This window comes from Medicago sativa, chromosome 3, assembly GCF_051527215.1.
Source record: "Medicago sativa cultivar Bolivia chromosome 3, Bolivia_mono, whole genome shotgun sequence".
Taxonomy (NCBI): Eukaryota; Viridiplantae; Streptophyta; class Magnoliopsida; order Fabales; family Fabaceae; genus Medicago; species Medicago sativa.
Genome location: NC_140751.1, coordinates 95469089 through 95485564, shown reverse-complemented (window position 1 = coordinate 95485564; position 16476 = coordinate 95469089). Strand labels below are relative to the sequence as shown.

Here is a 16476-nt window from a genome sequence, read left to right as displayed (position 1 = left end):
ATTTCTAAGATATGACTTTGAGACACAGAAATTCTAAGTGAATGCAGAACAATTTCAGCAGAGGTTTGGTACTTGTGAAAATCTTGTGAGTCTTTCGTTTAGCGTTCTTGCATTACCAATTCTCTAGGTCTTCACTCCTTTATATAGAGGTGTGAAAGAGACGTTATGAAATTGCCAGCACACCAAAGAGTCGTTAGTGAAGCTTGATCTTTCACCAATGATCTTTTGCCTGATTTGGTTGTTGTCCTATGAAGAACCAATTTGAAATCCATTCCTTATCCAAAGGAACATATATGCAGGCGAGACCGTATTCTGGAGCTGTTTTCTTGTCTTGAAGCGTGGACACAAAACAGAGTAGTGGAGAACGTGGTTGTACAGTTCGTACAAAGTACAATGTCAACGCTTTCGTCCAAAATGCAAGCACAAGCCTTCAAACACCTTTGAAATGACCGTTGCAAAATTCCACTAATCCTTTGTTTGTGTTTTCGAATCCAATGGACAGCTTTTGCATTGATAATTCTTCAATTCTTGAATCTTTTGCAAATCCAGTTGAGATTCAGCTTCTGGTGAAATAGCTTCTGATGAGGCAGCTTCTGATGATGCAGCTTCTGATGATATGACTTCTGCAGCTTCTGATGACGCCACTTCTGATGATGTGGCTTCTGAACCTCTTGTCTTCAGAAGCACTATTCTTCAGGAGTGGCTTACTTCAGGAGCGCTATTTCTTCAGGAGCAGCTTGACTTCAGGAGCACTTTGCCTTCAGAATCATCTAAGCTTCATTTTCTTTTGCTCTTTATTTGCTCATTCAGAACCAATGATGATGAAACTTTATAATTATGGTCCTGTACACTTGAACAAATATTAGCTAGTCCAATTTACAATTTTTAATACCTTGTTATCATCAAAACTTTTTAAGGTTCATTGTTAAACACATTTTGTTCCAACAGAGTTTGTGTCCAAATCATCTTGAATCTCATTGAAAGCATTAACACAAGAATAACAACAATATTGAATATAAATTGCTAGAATCATATTTTGCAAGATCAAAAGATTACATGTTAGCAAGAATCAAGTACCTCTCATCCCAACAAAGAGTATTTAGCTACACATCATCATGGAAGCCTTGCAAGGATGGATTGAAAAGGAAGGAACCATTACACTTGTGATGTCTCAACAAAGGAATAAGGATCCAACTTCCAAAATCACTCTCACTTCATATGATCTACCCTATTTTCTCTCTAAGATATTACAATGAAAACTAAGAGAAAAGCTATGAAAAACTAACTAAGTTACTAAGACTAATATGAACTATATATCTCTCTAATGTAATTCTAATAATATATAATATATCAAGCCCAAAATATCTAAATAATATCTAACATAATATCTAACATAATATCTTCCAAGAATAGCAAGTGGGCCACTTGAATTGAGCAAACCGCCTAACTTACGCTAATAGCGCCAAAATCGCTAATAGCGAAATTTCTTTAAGCTCCAGATACGCCAATAGCGTATCTCTCTGGACTTTGACACTTCTTTGAACACGCTAATAGCGTAGAACACGCTATTAGCGCCATTTCTTCAAGCTTGCTGGACAGCTTTTACCATTTTGCACTTTTTCATGATGAATTGGACTTTGATCAGTGTCTTGAGGCTAATTACTGCACAAAAGGATAGAGTAATGATAAGTAAAGCGTAATAAGGCATTTAACGCTTATTTCTCGGCTTTTCCTTCAATTACTTGCAAAGCAAGCAACAAAATGTGCTTAAAATATAACATGAATTTAACACTTTTATGACACTTATCAATAGTATACGATTTTTTTCTTAAATGTCTAGGCCATTCATATTGTATACTACTTTTTTGGGTTCAAACATGCATATTCATTCGTTAGCAGTAACAAAAAACAAAATAAAAATTTCGTTAGCAAAAAAAAACATGCATATTCATTCAATAATAATAAATGGTTTTAGCAAATAGCATATACATTAATATACACGGTTTTGATTATATATATAATTTTTTTTTTGCATTTACTATTATTTTGTTGCATACTTTGATATACCATAAAAAAACTTGTAATATTCGGGAAAAAAAGAAAAGAATATTGTAGATAAATGCTAATTTTTTTTTACATCTTGTTCCTTTTTAAAGTGTTTGAATATGTTTGGCTTGGAAATTATCATTGACATATGTTAACATTTGAATGACTTATAATATAAGTGATGACACATATAAAGTACACTGATCACTAATATAAGCAAAGGTTTAATTTTTAGATTAATTCATTAAATTACGTATGTAGTCTATAATAAAGAATACATACGTCATTTAATGAATGAATCTAAAAATCAAACTTTTGCTTATATTAGTGACCGGAGGGTGTACAAATATCTTTTTCAATTATTTATAACACATTCATAATAATATCCTTCATTTATTTGGTCAAACAAATAGCTTCCATATTTATCTTGCATGATTGATGCATTTATGTGTATCATTAATCATTTAGTAACAAAAGACATTTATCTTGCATGTGTATCATTTATCTTGTTATTCATAAACTTGTTTAAAAATATAGTGGAAAAAAATCTAATATGTTTTTTTGTTGTTGGGGTTAACCCTCCGGTCCCAGAGGAAAAGGACCCGGGTAATTCGAGCAAAGAGGAAATTAAAGTCTTAACAAAAATTATTTTTCTTAAATAATTCATCTTTTAGTAGAACTCATTCACCACTTTGAGTCCAATTAATTGTTTCAAATTTATAATTGTTTAAAACAATATTGGAGTTTTCTAAAAATGGTTGCTTTTTTGTACTTGTGTAAATAACAAATGATCAAGTTTATCAAAGCCTCATTCTTTAAAAAAAAAAAAGTTTATCAAAGCCTCCAAATAGATTGTACTACCTCTTTAAGATCGAAAATAATGTTGTGATGAAAAAACTAATCCGAACAAATAAAAGTATTATACATATAAATGACATAATAAGAAACACCAAATCAATATCTGAACTGAAATATCTGAAGGTACACTATTCACTCCGCATAATTTCATTTTTGTGTTAAACTAAAAATTTTGCTTGTAGTCATGTTTCATTGTTTGATAAGATCCAAGATTTGTAGCGCAACATCAAAGTAGACCTTTCCTTCCTTCAAATCATTCTCAAATTTATAGATCATATTTCTTCATACAATAGCATGAATTTTGTTACCCTGAAAATGCAAATAGTTAATTAGAAGAAGAAGAAGAAGAAAAAAAAGGAACTGGATAAAAAAAATAAAGGAAAACTAAATACAGAATTTTCACACCTACATGCTATAACAAAAAGCACATAAATACAACCACAATGAAAAACAATCATAAAAAGTATACTCGAAACCTAAATTATGGACACAAAATGTCTTTTATTTTATGAGAGGAAGATGGTAGATGAAGATAATGAAAAACAAATTGTCTATATATAGGAAAAAAATCATGTCAAGATCAATTTTGATTGGCTCATAAAATATAAATGAGTCATGATCTATTTTGATTGGTTAAGAAAAAAAATTATGAGTCATGATCCATTCTAATTGGTTGATAAAAATATTAAATGCAATGGATACATAATACATAATACACAATTAAGTCAACTTTCTTGATCAAAGGTCTAATGCATTGCAAAAAATTTGTTTGAGGACCATTAAATGGTAGAAGCAAAATGAGGCGCCACGTGTACTTATGCTCATAGAAGTATCCTTTTGTATTATATAAAGATAAAAATTATTATTATTAGAATTAAAATTACGTGACAAGCCCTATTAACTTTCACACCCTATTTATCTATATTCGCACTCCTAATTCCATTGAGAGGCGCACACCACCGTTTGAGAGTTTACTGCCACCACTTGAAGAAATCACATTAGTGCAAGCAAGCCCTATGTACACTTGTCAAATCTCTAAATTTAGACGACGACAATTAGAGTCAAATTTCTTATTAATTTTGATTGATAGAACATGGTGATTCATCCACGAAAATATCTAATACATTCATCATAGTTTTAACCTACTTGTACTACTCTATTATATGAGGCCTATCTTGGGTCATTACATTATCAAAGAAGAAATGGATAGAATGAAGGAAGGGGAAAAAATGAGTAGAACATTTCACGACACATCTTGTTTGGCATTGTCACGAAACTTGCACAAAGACTTGGATCCTTAGTTTTTTTTATTTTATTGTTTGTTGTCATCTTGCAATGGCCTAAATGGGTACTAAATTGTAAAAATGATATAGAACAACCTAGCCCCAGAGGTCGTCTGGTTTAAAAGGACACTAAATTGGAATGTGGAAATTCAAATTGCGGATTGCTCTCGGACAATTTTTTTATGTTTTTTTTTTTAAATTTTTTTAAGACACACTAGTGCCTTTATTTTTAAAGAATTATCGTATTTCGTACATGTGTTTGTATCTTATCGCGTAAGGTACTCATACCTATGCAACATGGTGTGTAATTATAGATGCAAAAAATCTAGAACTTTTTCTTTCGAGAAATGTGACAATTTTAGTGATAAAAAGGATAAACGCATTATTACAATAAACAAATTAAATAAAGGTAATAAATATCTTTATTTTAATATTGACTTATTACAAGAACCAACAATCTCACATAATGTCACTCTTTACTACTGATTATTCAAGTTTTTTTTTTTTTTGTAAAAATTGATAGTTTAAACTCTTAACACTTCATAAGGATCAGAGAGTGTCGACTGGTCGCGAGGGAAAATAGTAGGATATATGTGGTGACGGGAGGGAGCAGGTGCCTTGTGGTGAGGAGAGGGAGTAGGTGACGGTGAGTGATGATTAGGGGATGGAGCATGTCGTTGATGGTGAGGAGAATGAGCCGGAGAATGGTGGTGAGGGGAGGGTGGTGGTGAGTGACAGTGGTGGTGAGGGGATGAAGCATGTGATTGATGGTGAAGAGAATGAGCAGGAGAATGGTGGTGAGGGGAGGGTGATGGTGAGTGACAGTGGTGGCGAGAGGATGGAGCATGTGACTGATGGTGAGGAGAATGAGCAGGAGAATGGTGGTGAGGGGAGGGTGATGGTGAGTGACAGTGGTGGCGAGAGTGATGGCAGTGGTGGTGATGGGAGGGAGCATGTGATTGGTGGCGAGGAGAATGAGCAGGAGAATGATGGGAAGGAGCATGCGATGGTGAATGATTGTGGTGGTGGTGAGGAGCAGGACTAGGTGATGGTGAGCGATGGCGGTGGTGGTGAGGGGAGGGAGCATGTGATTGGTGGTGAGGGGAGGGAGCAGGTGATGGTGAGTGATGGTGGTGGTGAGGGGAAGGAGCAGAAGATTGATGGTAAATGGAAGGAGAAGATGATGGTTTGTGAGGAGTTTGAAACTCTTCAGGAAATGCATCATATGGGTCATCAAAATTGAAAATGTTTATATCAAATGCATTGAAATGATTTTCAGCAAATGCTGTTAAAGAGGCTAGTTGAAGTAAAAGTAGCAAAAATGCTAGAGTTTTGGCCATTTTTCTTTCTAAGAGAAAACAACCTTGAAAGACAGGGAGAAGGAGTGATGTTGGTGATGTGAGAGTGAGTATAAGGGTCGATATATTTAAAGGATGCTAATGCCCGAAATCAGTGTTGATTTTGTACATGTGATAGTAAACAAATTTTTGTGAAATAAATGTTGTTTCTTTATTTATCCTTTTTAGTCAATGTCAAAATTCTTTTAGTTTTATTTTTGTTTAAGTGACAAATACAATTGTTTCTTTATTTATGTCTTTTGGTGCAAGATATAAGTAACAATTCCGAAAGGGAATGTTTTTTATTTTCTTAAGAAAGGATTGAAAGGGAATGTTGAAATGCAGGAAATTAAAATTTAAATAAATAGTCTATTTGCCCTTGAACTAATACTTTTTTTTTATTCATTAATTGACTTGATAACATATTATTAGATACATGTGTAAAATAATTATATACTCACACAATATACTAATTAAATTCCTTCAAAAAATATACCAAATTCTTGATTTTGTTCATAAAAGAAAATCTTGGTTTTATATGATTTTAGTATGAAAATATGATATATGTCTAGATTCATAGAGAATTATATTTGGAAAAAAAATTAATATCAATATGATTATAAGTATTTTTAACAACCTTTTATACTTTCTTTTGTCTACCAAAACTTTTCATACTTTTTGAAATGGGAATTTCTTTTATAATAAAAGTGGATCCAGTCAATGTTTTTTTTACCCCTAAAAACTTTTTTTTTGTTTACCTCTAAAAAAAGACCTTTTTTTTAGTCAAAAAAATAATAACTTTTTTCTAGATTGATTAAATAATTCTTACCACCATAAAAAAAATATCGGTGTGTTTTTTTTCTTTTAATGGAGGAAGGAATGTGTGTGTTGTTTTCTGGTTTGTATCAATTTTTTTTTTTTTGTGGTGGTCGGGATTTGAATCCCGGACCTTGCATATGCATTGTCCTTACCCCAATATCAACTTAATATGGTATGCTCTTTAAAAAAAACTGAAATAGTGTGCGTGTGTTCTTTGCTAGTTTGTATCAAGGCAAATTTTTTTTTTACCCATCAATAAAAGGTGGGTTACTCTATCCATTCTCAGTCGGCATCAATCAATATCAATTATTTGCCTTCCATTGATTATAATGTTACACAAAATAAATTATTTGCCAACTCAATGTGTAGAGTCGAGTCAAAAGAATGGCTGAAAACATATTAAAAACTTCTACTGCTAGGTCTGTTTTTCCTTTTAATCTTAGTCATATATACTTCACATATAGTTTTTTTTCTTCTACAATCTTTAAGCAGGCAAGAGCAAGAAGTTGCATTTCCCCAACTTTCTAGGATATCATGTGATTGCTAGATTATTGATATTTATTTGATTTGCTTCCAAAGTTACATTATGCAGATAAAACTTTTGTTTCAAACGGTGTGTTCATTTTTTTTCTTCTTAAAAATAGATAGAGTTCAGAGTTAGCTAAGAAAATTGTAATCCTTTGTTTTTACTTCATGTGTTTAAACAGGTACTGCATGATGGAGCAAAGGAGTTGGCTCAGAACGATCTTATTTGTTCAAAGTATGTTGTATTCGATGAAAACAATGTAGTTCGCAGAGTGAGCTCCAAGTTCCTGATTGAACCAAATATTTCATGGAAAATTTGCAGAGGCTGTCTAATGTGAATTATGTTCCTACAAAGGTATTAAAAATCTATCATTCTACTGCGATTTGCAAAAATAGAAACTCTAACTCCAAATTTATGTTTTATTTGCTCTATGTATATTGCAATCTCAACTTTATTTGCTGAAGTCCCGCTGTTTTCATTTATGGACACATCAAATTTGAAAATCACAAATTTCTGAATATTTTTCACTTCATTTTACAAACACAGGAGGATGTTTGTATGCAAGAGTTCGTACAACTGGTCTCGTGGATATCCAGTTCAGGTCAACATGCTTAGCTGACATGATTTTTTTCGACTAAAATGATACAGTGACATGCTTATTACTATTCCTGTTCTATCCTGTCATTCAATTCCTGATGCTGTATGAACAGATTTCATCGTAGCAATCGGTGCTACTCATTCTATTTTCTTAATCACAATATGGTATACAGAATGGATAACTTGATTACTATGTTTGTTATTTGACAGCCCTGTTGGAGAAAATAAGAGAAGAGGTGAAGTCTATAGACTCTTTGATGTTGGCGGCCAGATAAATGAGAGGATAAAATGGATCCATCTCTTTGAAGGAGTTACAGCTGTAATATTCTGCGCTGCAATTAGCGAGTATGGCCTGCCATTTAATTTCATATCTTACTGCCGTTAATAATGACAATGGTAAAGTTTGTTTGGACAATTCCATATTTAAATAGTGCGGAGTACAAAAAATATATATGTCATGTTTAAAATACTTTCTATTTGATAAATTACTTTGCCAATAACAAAAACATGTTTGACTTGAAAAAGGGCTGCAAATTATGTTTCATTCTAGTCTTGTAATTGTATATGTTTGGTGTTTAGTTCTACAATAAAAGCATGTTGGTGTGCCATATTATTGGTAACAAATGATTCGTATCATCCAAGACTTTGAATAGACAAACCTGTTCACCTATTACGTCTTGTTTGCAAGAGCATTGTATTTATGAGATATGAGAAGCTAATGTGTTGAATTTTATGTACCTTCCAGGTATGATCAAACACTTTTTGAAAGATGACAGCAAGAACAGAATGATGGAAACCAAGGAACTTTTTGAATGGATTTTTAAGCAACCATGTTTTGAGGTTTCATGTACACTCTTCTTAAATTCTATATATCATCTACATTTACCTGGTAAATTCTAGTGTCAACTAAGCGTCTGTTTGGATTGGTTTAACTGAGCTTATCGAATGGTATAAGTATTTGTGAGACTGTTTAGGCGAGTTTATGGAAGCAACTTATGACATGACTATAAACAGTTTTCAGCTTATTTCTATAAACTCTCCAGAATAGCTTATGAAAACAGCTTACAGCTCATATGGAAGCAGCTTGATTTTCTTTTATCTCTTGTTATAGAAATAGCTTATACATAAGCACTTATGTGATAAGCTCATAATTCAGTTGTTTATCCAAACAGGGCCTAATTATTTCTTTGTTTGCTCATGTATATAGCACAAGCTTTATACCATGTTAGTATTGAACATTTGTATCTATATCAGTGAATGATGATGTTCCTTTCTTTTCTTGACAGAAAACATCCTTCATGTTATTTTTAAACAAGTTTGACATATTTGAGAAAAAGATCCTCGAAGGCAAGAGTCATCGACACATACGTGTACACTTCGTCATTGATGGGAGAATATCTATTGTCATTCATTTCAGTCTATCATCTTTGTGCAGGTTCCACTCAATGCATATGAATGGTTCAAAGATTATCAATTATCAACCAGTTTCAACCGGGAAACAAGAGATTGAGCATGCACATGAGTAAGCAAAGTAGTTGATTTCTGACTAATGAAAGCATTCATATCGACCCCTTATAAAAATCAAGTGACGTGGTTAGGATTCCATTTACCTAAACAATTAATTCACTTCGGTAAACTGTCTACAGGTTTGTGAAGAATTTTTTTGAGGAATTGTACTTCCAGAGCTCTGCTCCTGACCGTGTAGATCGTGTTTTCAAGATCTATCGGATGTATGTTTTGTACCTAGCTACCTGCCCTATTGTGAGTTCATAATGTACATCTTTTGAACACTTGCACAAAACTTCATTGTGCTGGCAAGTGGCAACTATACTTATTGTATAAATAAAAGAGTTATATTATATATGTTTTGACTAAAACAGATTAAAGTACACACTGCACACAAGATCGTTTTCGAAGAAAATAAAAATATTGTTTAGCATATTTGATTTTCTGTTGGGACAATCTAAATCATGTTACAAAATGGGACGCGACCATATAAGGATAGATGTGCACCTTACCATCCTTACAAAACATGACCTGCATTGCAATACTATTTTTGTATGTATATAATTATAGCTCAACATCAATTGCTACCAAAACTTTGAGTCTAATTTTAGGCAACAAATTAAATATGAATCAAATGCTGCTAAAAATATTCGTTAAAGCTGATATAATAAGAACCGTTCACTTTATAAAAAACAAAATATTGTTTGTTTGTTTATTTTAGGTGATTTTGAAATTAAAACAAGAGGGTTTATGTAGTGCATCCTGATTCACCAATTTCATATTTGGTTGAAAACAAAAACGTCGTAGTTCTAACCACCGCATATTGAGAATAGTAATGTGTAAATTAGGTTCCAAATGAAGGTTGGAAAATCTATTCACAAAATAAATAAAGGATTTAAGGCCTCTTGCCTTTACAACCATCTCTTAGCTTGTTCCTTTTCATTTGATTCCATCCTCTAAAACATACTCTCTTGCTTTTCCCGCCAGCACAAAATAAAACCAACACCCAAATCAAAGAATTTGTTACCAATCTTTACATTACATATATTCTATATAAACTCAATTTGAGAGCTTCATCTTACAAGGTTGAATTTTATTAGCGTAATTCTCATGGATTCTAAAAGAGTATATTGGGCAATCATTGTAGCATGGCTTACTTTGTTCCAAGGAAGCATGATACTTGTCCAGGGTCAATTTAATTATAAAGAGGCTCTCACAAAATCCCTTATATTCTTAGAGGCACAAAGATCAGGAAAACTCCCTCCAAATAACAGGGTTCCTTGGAGAGGAGACTCGGCTGTCGATGATGGCAAACTCGCTAATGTATCTTTCTTTTTCTCATAAAATGAAATTATCACTACTATAAAACGTTGAATTAACGACAAAAAAGTGTACAGAAAAAGAAAAAAAAACATGAAATACGCCTCTAAATGTCAGAAATTCCAAAATTGATGACCAAATTCATTATTTTCCGTCTAACATATTTTAATCATGAAAGATACATTAAATGAATAATTTGGGCTAATGTGCATAATTTTATTGAATTGAATGTAGGTCGACCTATCTGGAGGATATTATGATGCAGGAGATAATGTGAAATATGGGTTACCAATGGCATTCACTGTGACTACATTATCATGGGCTGCAATATTTTACAAAACAGAATTTGAAGCAACAAAGGAAATGGGAAATATTCAAGATGCAATCAAATGGGGAACAGATTATTTTCTAAAAGCTAGTTCTAGAAGAAACAAATTATATGTTGAGGTAGGGGACCCAGTTGATGATCATCATTGTTGGGCTCCACCAGAAAAAATGAAGACAAAAAGATCTGTTAAAGTAATTGATAGTAACACACCCGGTAGTGAGATTGCTTCTGAAACGGCTGCTGCTATGGCTTCTTCTTCCATTGTTTTTAGACATACTGATCGTAAATATGCTCGTCGTCTCCTCAACAAAGCAAAATTGGTATGGAATATATGTAGTCCTTTGCTTATATTTAAATCCAGTTGAAGTATTTGTTACATGCATAGGAGATATTTTTTTCATGGGATTATGAAAACTAATTGTTTTTTCACCAATTTCCTGGCAGCTTTTCGATTTGGCAAAATCACATAAAGGAACATATGATGGAGAATGCCCTTTCTATTGCTCCTATTCAGGCTATAACGTATGTTATTACTCTTATAAACAACATTTCCTTATTTACTAAGCTTTGATAATTAGTGTTATATGAGACTGAATTAATGTTGGGTTGGGATTGTAATAATTGATTGTACATATCTTTGGAATCATGTAGGATGAATTGTTGTGGGCAGCAACTTGGTTATACATGGCAACAAAGAAATCGATGTACATGAAATATATACAAGAAGAATCAATTAGTGCTAATGTAGCAGAATTCAGTTGGGATCTTAAATACGCTGGAGTTCAAGTTCTTCTCACTCAGCTACATTTTGAAGGTCAAAAAGGTCTTGAAACATTTAAAGCACATGGTGAAAGTTACATATGCTCAGTCCTTCCTGATAGTCCTTACCACCAAATACATTTGTCTCCTGGTAAATATATATATATACGTTTATGATTATAGTATTTAATTGTCATCTTTACATGTATAATCTATAATTATATATGATGATTATGCAGGTGGATTTATTCATATGAGAGATGGAGCCAATACACAATATGCTACCGGCACATCTTTCTTGTTCACTGTATACAGTGATTTGCTTGCCAAATATAAACAAAAAGTTAAATGTGGAGACAAAGAATTTGACTCATCTCATATCCTTGATTTTGCCAAAAAACAAGTAAGTACATGCACCATTTATGCTCACATGTATTAATTTTATATTATCAAACAAATTTGGAGGCTCACAAAACGAAGTTAATCTCAAATTTTGCAATCTCTAATATTCAACGACGAAATTCAAGACATACTTCTATTTTTGTTTCCAGTTTTTTTTAATTAAATTTAGAGAAGCTTTTCTCTCTAATTTCTTTAAATCTAACGTCTTTATTACTGCGGGAGCACAATACCGCCATCATAGAAGATCCAAAATTGATATAGTGTATACTTTAGAAATAAACAATATAGACATCTATAGCGTGAACATATAATGTTTGGTTTGTTAACAGATGGATTACATATTGGGGAAAAACCCAGAAGGAAGATCATACATGGTAGGATTCGGGAAAAATCCACCCACACAAGCTCATCATAGAGGTGCTTCAGTGCCAAAGTTGTCACCAAACGAAGATATCAATTGTCCCACGAGCTTTTCGAAATGGCTGCAAAGAAATGGACCAAATCCACATGAGCTAACTGGAGCCATTGTAGGTGGACCTGACATAAATGACAAATTCGATGATAATCGTACAGATTCACCTAAGACTGAACCTTGCACATATGTTAATTCTCTTGCAGCTGGTGCTCTAGCAAAGCTTGCTTCTTTGGGTTAACTTAGCTTAATGTCACGTTAATGTGATTACCCCAACATAGTTAAAAGATTGTTGAAAGGGGAGACCTTACTAAAGGTCGTAAATAGATTCTTCGACACATATTTAGTCATCAGCAAATAGTCAATTACCCAGACAAATTAGTACTAGTATTTATATAGTATAGTAGGAGGTCAAATATATGGATCAAGACTTGCTTTTTTGTGGGTCAATGTTTATTTGGAATATGTAATTAATATGTATCTTATCGATGATGCCTTGTTGAGTAAATTAATGGGTAAGTAAAATATGTGAACCATGATACAAGCATTTTCCAGACTTCATATTTTTCAGTTTTATTTTAGTGTTTGATAAAGAACATTTTATTTACTAATAATAATAGATTGGTCCAAGTGATAAGGAATTTTAGGAGTTTTATTCACAGTATGTTGCATTGGTGAAAATTTCGTACCAATATCAAAACACAATAATATGGGGTTCAAACTCGGACGCCTCCAGTTATGTGTGTGACTTAATAATAACTTTGTCATTTTATCTAAAAACATATTTTATTTTAAATAATTATGCATATCAACTCAATCCACTAATAATTTCTTACATCCCTCGTTAGATGTGTGAAAAATCAATTTTTTTTAAGGAATAATCAAATACTTTTTCTCGCGAGTTTGGAGTCTTAAAAGAAGAAAAATAAATAAGAGAAGATAATATGTTAATTTTCATCTAATATGCACTCAATTCTTTCACCCGAGCATGTCAAAACAAATAATAATTTTTTAGACAAGTAAAATAAAAAAATTGATCTCATTAATATTTCTCTCAAAAAAAAAATTGATCTCATTAATATTGTATTGTAATTATATATTAGCACATTTCAATAAAATTTAATTAAACTAATATGATTGAGCACACGGAAAGTGGAGTGAGAGTGTTAACAAAATAGAGAATCATATATAAGACGGAACAAAACCAACAAATATGACGAGAGTTTCAGTAGACTGAACAAAATACCGAATACAAAATGGTATTATATGAATATTTAGTGATATCTAATGGACTTTTCTAAATTAAAAACATAAAAGGAACTAATAGCATAAACTCAATAACTTATTATTTAAAAACTCTTTTCAAATTCACGATGCAAAAACAAGAACCAGAGTTTGTAAAAAAAAGGTGAAAAGCATAACAACAGAAACTCAAAATAATTGTCCATGTAAATATAACTCAGTTGACATAGACATTGCGATATGTATGGGTCGGGTTCGAACCCCGGATTTCCTCACTTATTCGGGATGAATTTCTAGCCACTAATAATCTAACACTACTCAAGCTAAATATTACTAAAGCTTTTAGCTCGTTACAAAATTTTACAAAATTAACTCTAAAAATAAACCAACCCAAATGATGACATATCCAATTGAGAGGAGTAACAAACCAAAGTGAGTAACCATCATATAGAGGAGTAAACAAAATTAAAGAGAAATCATCTCAAACCAAACCAAATCGAACAAAAGATCTAATAGAGAGAAGAAACCAAACAAAAGAGCCAATAGAGAGAGGAGAAATAAAATAGAAGTGCCAATATAGAGAGGAGAAATCAAACAGAAGAACAAATAAAGAGATGACCGACCAAATAGAACATTTAATAGAGAGAGAAGCAACCAAACAAAAGACTTTGTAGAGGGGGATGAGCAATTAAACGGAAGATCCCAATAGTGATAGAAGCACTCAAACAAAAGAAGTGATAAACCAAAAGGGAGAGAAGCAATCAAACATAAGAACCAATAAGGAGATGAGCAATCAAACAGAAGAAACAAATAGGGACATGTAGGGGCGAAACTACGAACAACTATGGGGTAGCATTGGCTACCCCAATTTTTTATTTGAATAAATAAGTATAATTTATATTTAGCTACTCCAAAAATATATATTTAGCTACCTCAAATAAGTTTATTTATTATAAGTTAACTTGATAGATTTATTTCATCTTATTTTTTAGAGTTAAGGTCATTCTAACAACTACAAAGAGAGTTTTGTTAGTAAAGAAACATAAATTAGAGAATAAATTTCTTGCAAATTACTTGGTTGCTTACAATAAAAAAAAAAATTGGCCCCCTCATAAAATAGTTGCTAGCTTCGTCACTAGGGACACGAACAATCAAAGAGAGAAATCAATCAAACCAATATGCCACCAGTACATCTTTTTTGTTCACTGTATATGTGATTTGCTTGCCAAATATAATCAAAAAGTCAAATGTGAAAATAGAGAATTCGACGCGGCCCATATCTTGAATTTTGCCAAAAAAACAAGTAAGTATATGATTTTTTTTTGAGTAATGATATTTTGACATCCATTTGATGACAACCTTGTTTTTCTCACTTCTTATTGGTCAAAAACAATGGAGAGAGAAAAAGGAAGAGAGAGGATAACAACATCATGTGAGTATGAGAGAGAAAGTTGTCCAAAAGTTGTCAAAAAGTAGTTGTCAAAATATCATTTCTCCTTTTTTTTAGGGACTTGTTAAGTATATAATACATTATTCCTTCAAAAAAAAAAGTATATAATACATTATTTATACTCCACGTATTAATTTTATATTTAACAAACAAACTTAGAGATTTATAAAAGGAAAATAATCTCCCATTTTGACATCTCTAATATTGTGCAACATGGTTCGTTATACTTCTGTTTTTCAATCTCTAATTTTTTGAATATTAATTATTATCAATGTTGTATGATGTTGTAGCTCCAGGGATATTTGGATTTAGATAATTTTTTCCCTTCTAAATTCTCTAAATCTAATAGTCTTTACCACGACAGCACCATACCCTAATTGTAGATGATCCAAAATTGCTATAGCATATGCTTTGAAAATAAACAATATAGACATATAGTGATTGTCTAATATTTAAATGGTAAACAGATTGATTACATATTGGGGAAAAATCCAGAAGGGAGATCATACATGGTAGGATTTGGGAAAAAAATCCACCAACACGAGCTCCCCATAGAGGTGTTTCAGTGCCAAGGCTGTCACCAAACGAAGAGATAAACTATCCTACGAGCTTTGCGAAATGGCTACAAAGAGATGCGCCAAATCCGCATGACCTAACTGGAGCCATTGTAGGTGGACTTGACGTGAATGACAAGTTCAATGATAAACGTACAGATTCATCTAAGACTGAACCTTGCACATATGTGAATTCCCTTGCAGCTGGGACTCTAGCAAAACTTGTTTCTTTTGGTTAACTTAGCTTAATTTCATGTTAATATTAGTGTAATTACCGCAAACATTGTTTTTTTTTTTTGAACAAATACCGCAAACATTGTTAAAAATGTGGTTGAGGAAAGACCCTACTAAAAGTTGCAGTAGATTCTCTAACAAAAATTAATCATCAGCCAAAAGTCAAAGGAAATTTTTTCATGAATAATCTGGTTACCCAAAAAATTAGTCCTGGAAATATAGTGCAGAAGCATATTACATTATGGATCAAGACTTGCTCTTTTTTTTGTCGGTGATTATTTGGAATAGGTAATTAATATGTACCTTATAGATGTCCTTTTGAGTAAATTAAATGGATACATATATGTGAGTCATGTTAAAAGCATTTTCCTCACTTCTATGTATTTTCCAATTTTAGAAGGTCTTATTAACCGGTGTTCCTGAGACAATGGTTAATGAATCGAAAAGTATAATTTTTATTTTAGAATTATAAATTGTTACTTTTGATTAAGTAACAATTACATCATTTTTTAATAAAAACTTGCTCCTTTATTGCTTAATCAGTGCTCATGAGACATTGTATAACATTCTCCTTTATTTTATAGTGTTTGATAAACAAACATTTTACATTGACATTATTATATTCTAAATAAGTATGAGTATCAACTCAATCCCCTTTTTATTGTCATAAGAAACTCAATCCACTTATAATTTTATACTAATATCCTTCACTAGATGTATGAAAAAATAAATATTTTTATTCACATGTTTGGAGTCTTTTTTTTTTTTGGTAGTGTACATGTTTGGAGTCTAAAGAAGAAGGA

General features: G+C 32.1%; 1 protein-coding gene and 1 pseudogene across 2 annotated transcripts; both read left to right on the top strand.

The window, feature by feature from the left end:
- Window positions 1-5235: 5235 nt before the first annotated feature.
- On the top strand, window positions 5236-9405 carry LOC146942325 (guanine nucleotide-binding protein alpha-2 subunit-like; annotated as a pseudogene). The gene is made up of 7 exons (XR_015030042.1): window positions 5236-5416; window positions 7010-7223; window positions 7416-7470; window positions 7677-7811; window positions 8212-8306; window positions 8753-8988; window positions 9113-9405. The product of XR_015030042.1 is annotated as a guanine nucleotide-binding protein alpha-2 subunit-like (transcript).
- A 482-nt stretch (window positions 9406-9887) lies between these two features.
- On the top strand, window positions 9888-12740 carry LOC146942324 (endoglucanase 16-like). Its single transcript, XM_085756288.1, has 6 exons — window positions 9888-10295; window positions 10527-10940; window positions 11065-11142; window positions 11272-11530; window positions 11619-11782; window positions 12111-12740. The coding sequence occupies exons 1-6, from the start codon at window positions 10083-10085 to the stop codon at window positions 12432-12434; spliced, it is 1452 nt and encodes a 483-aa protein (XP_085612414.1). The 5' UTR covers window positions 9888-10082; the 3' UTR covers window positions 12435-12740.
- The last annotated feature ends 3736 nt before the right edge of the window (window positions 12741-16476 follow it).

Excerpts from the sequence above, each read along its gene's own strand:
- LOC146942324 (XM_085756288.1), top strand. The coding sequence starts at position 10,083 with ATGGATTCTAAAAGAGTATATTGGGCAATCATTGTAGCATGGCTTACT. Across the intron at positions 10,941-11,064 it reads TCCTCAACAAAGCAAAATTG|CTTTTCGATTTGGCAAAATC; the intron begins GTATGGAATATA and ends ATTTCCTGGCAG. Across the intron at positions 11,783-12,110 it reads TTGATTTTGCCAAAAAACAA|ATGGATTACATATTGGGGAA; the intron begins GTAAGTACATGC and ends GTTTGTTAACAG.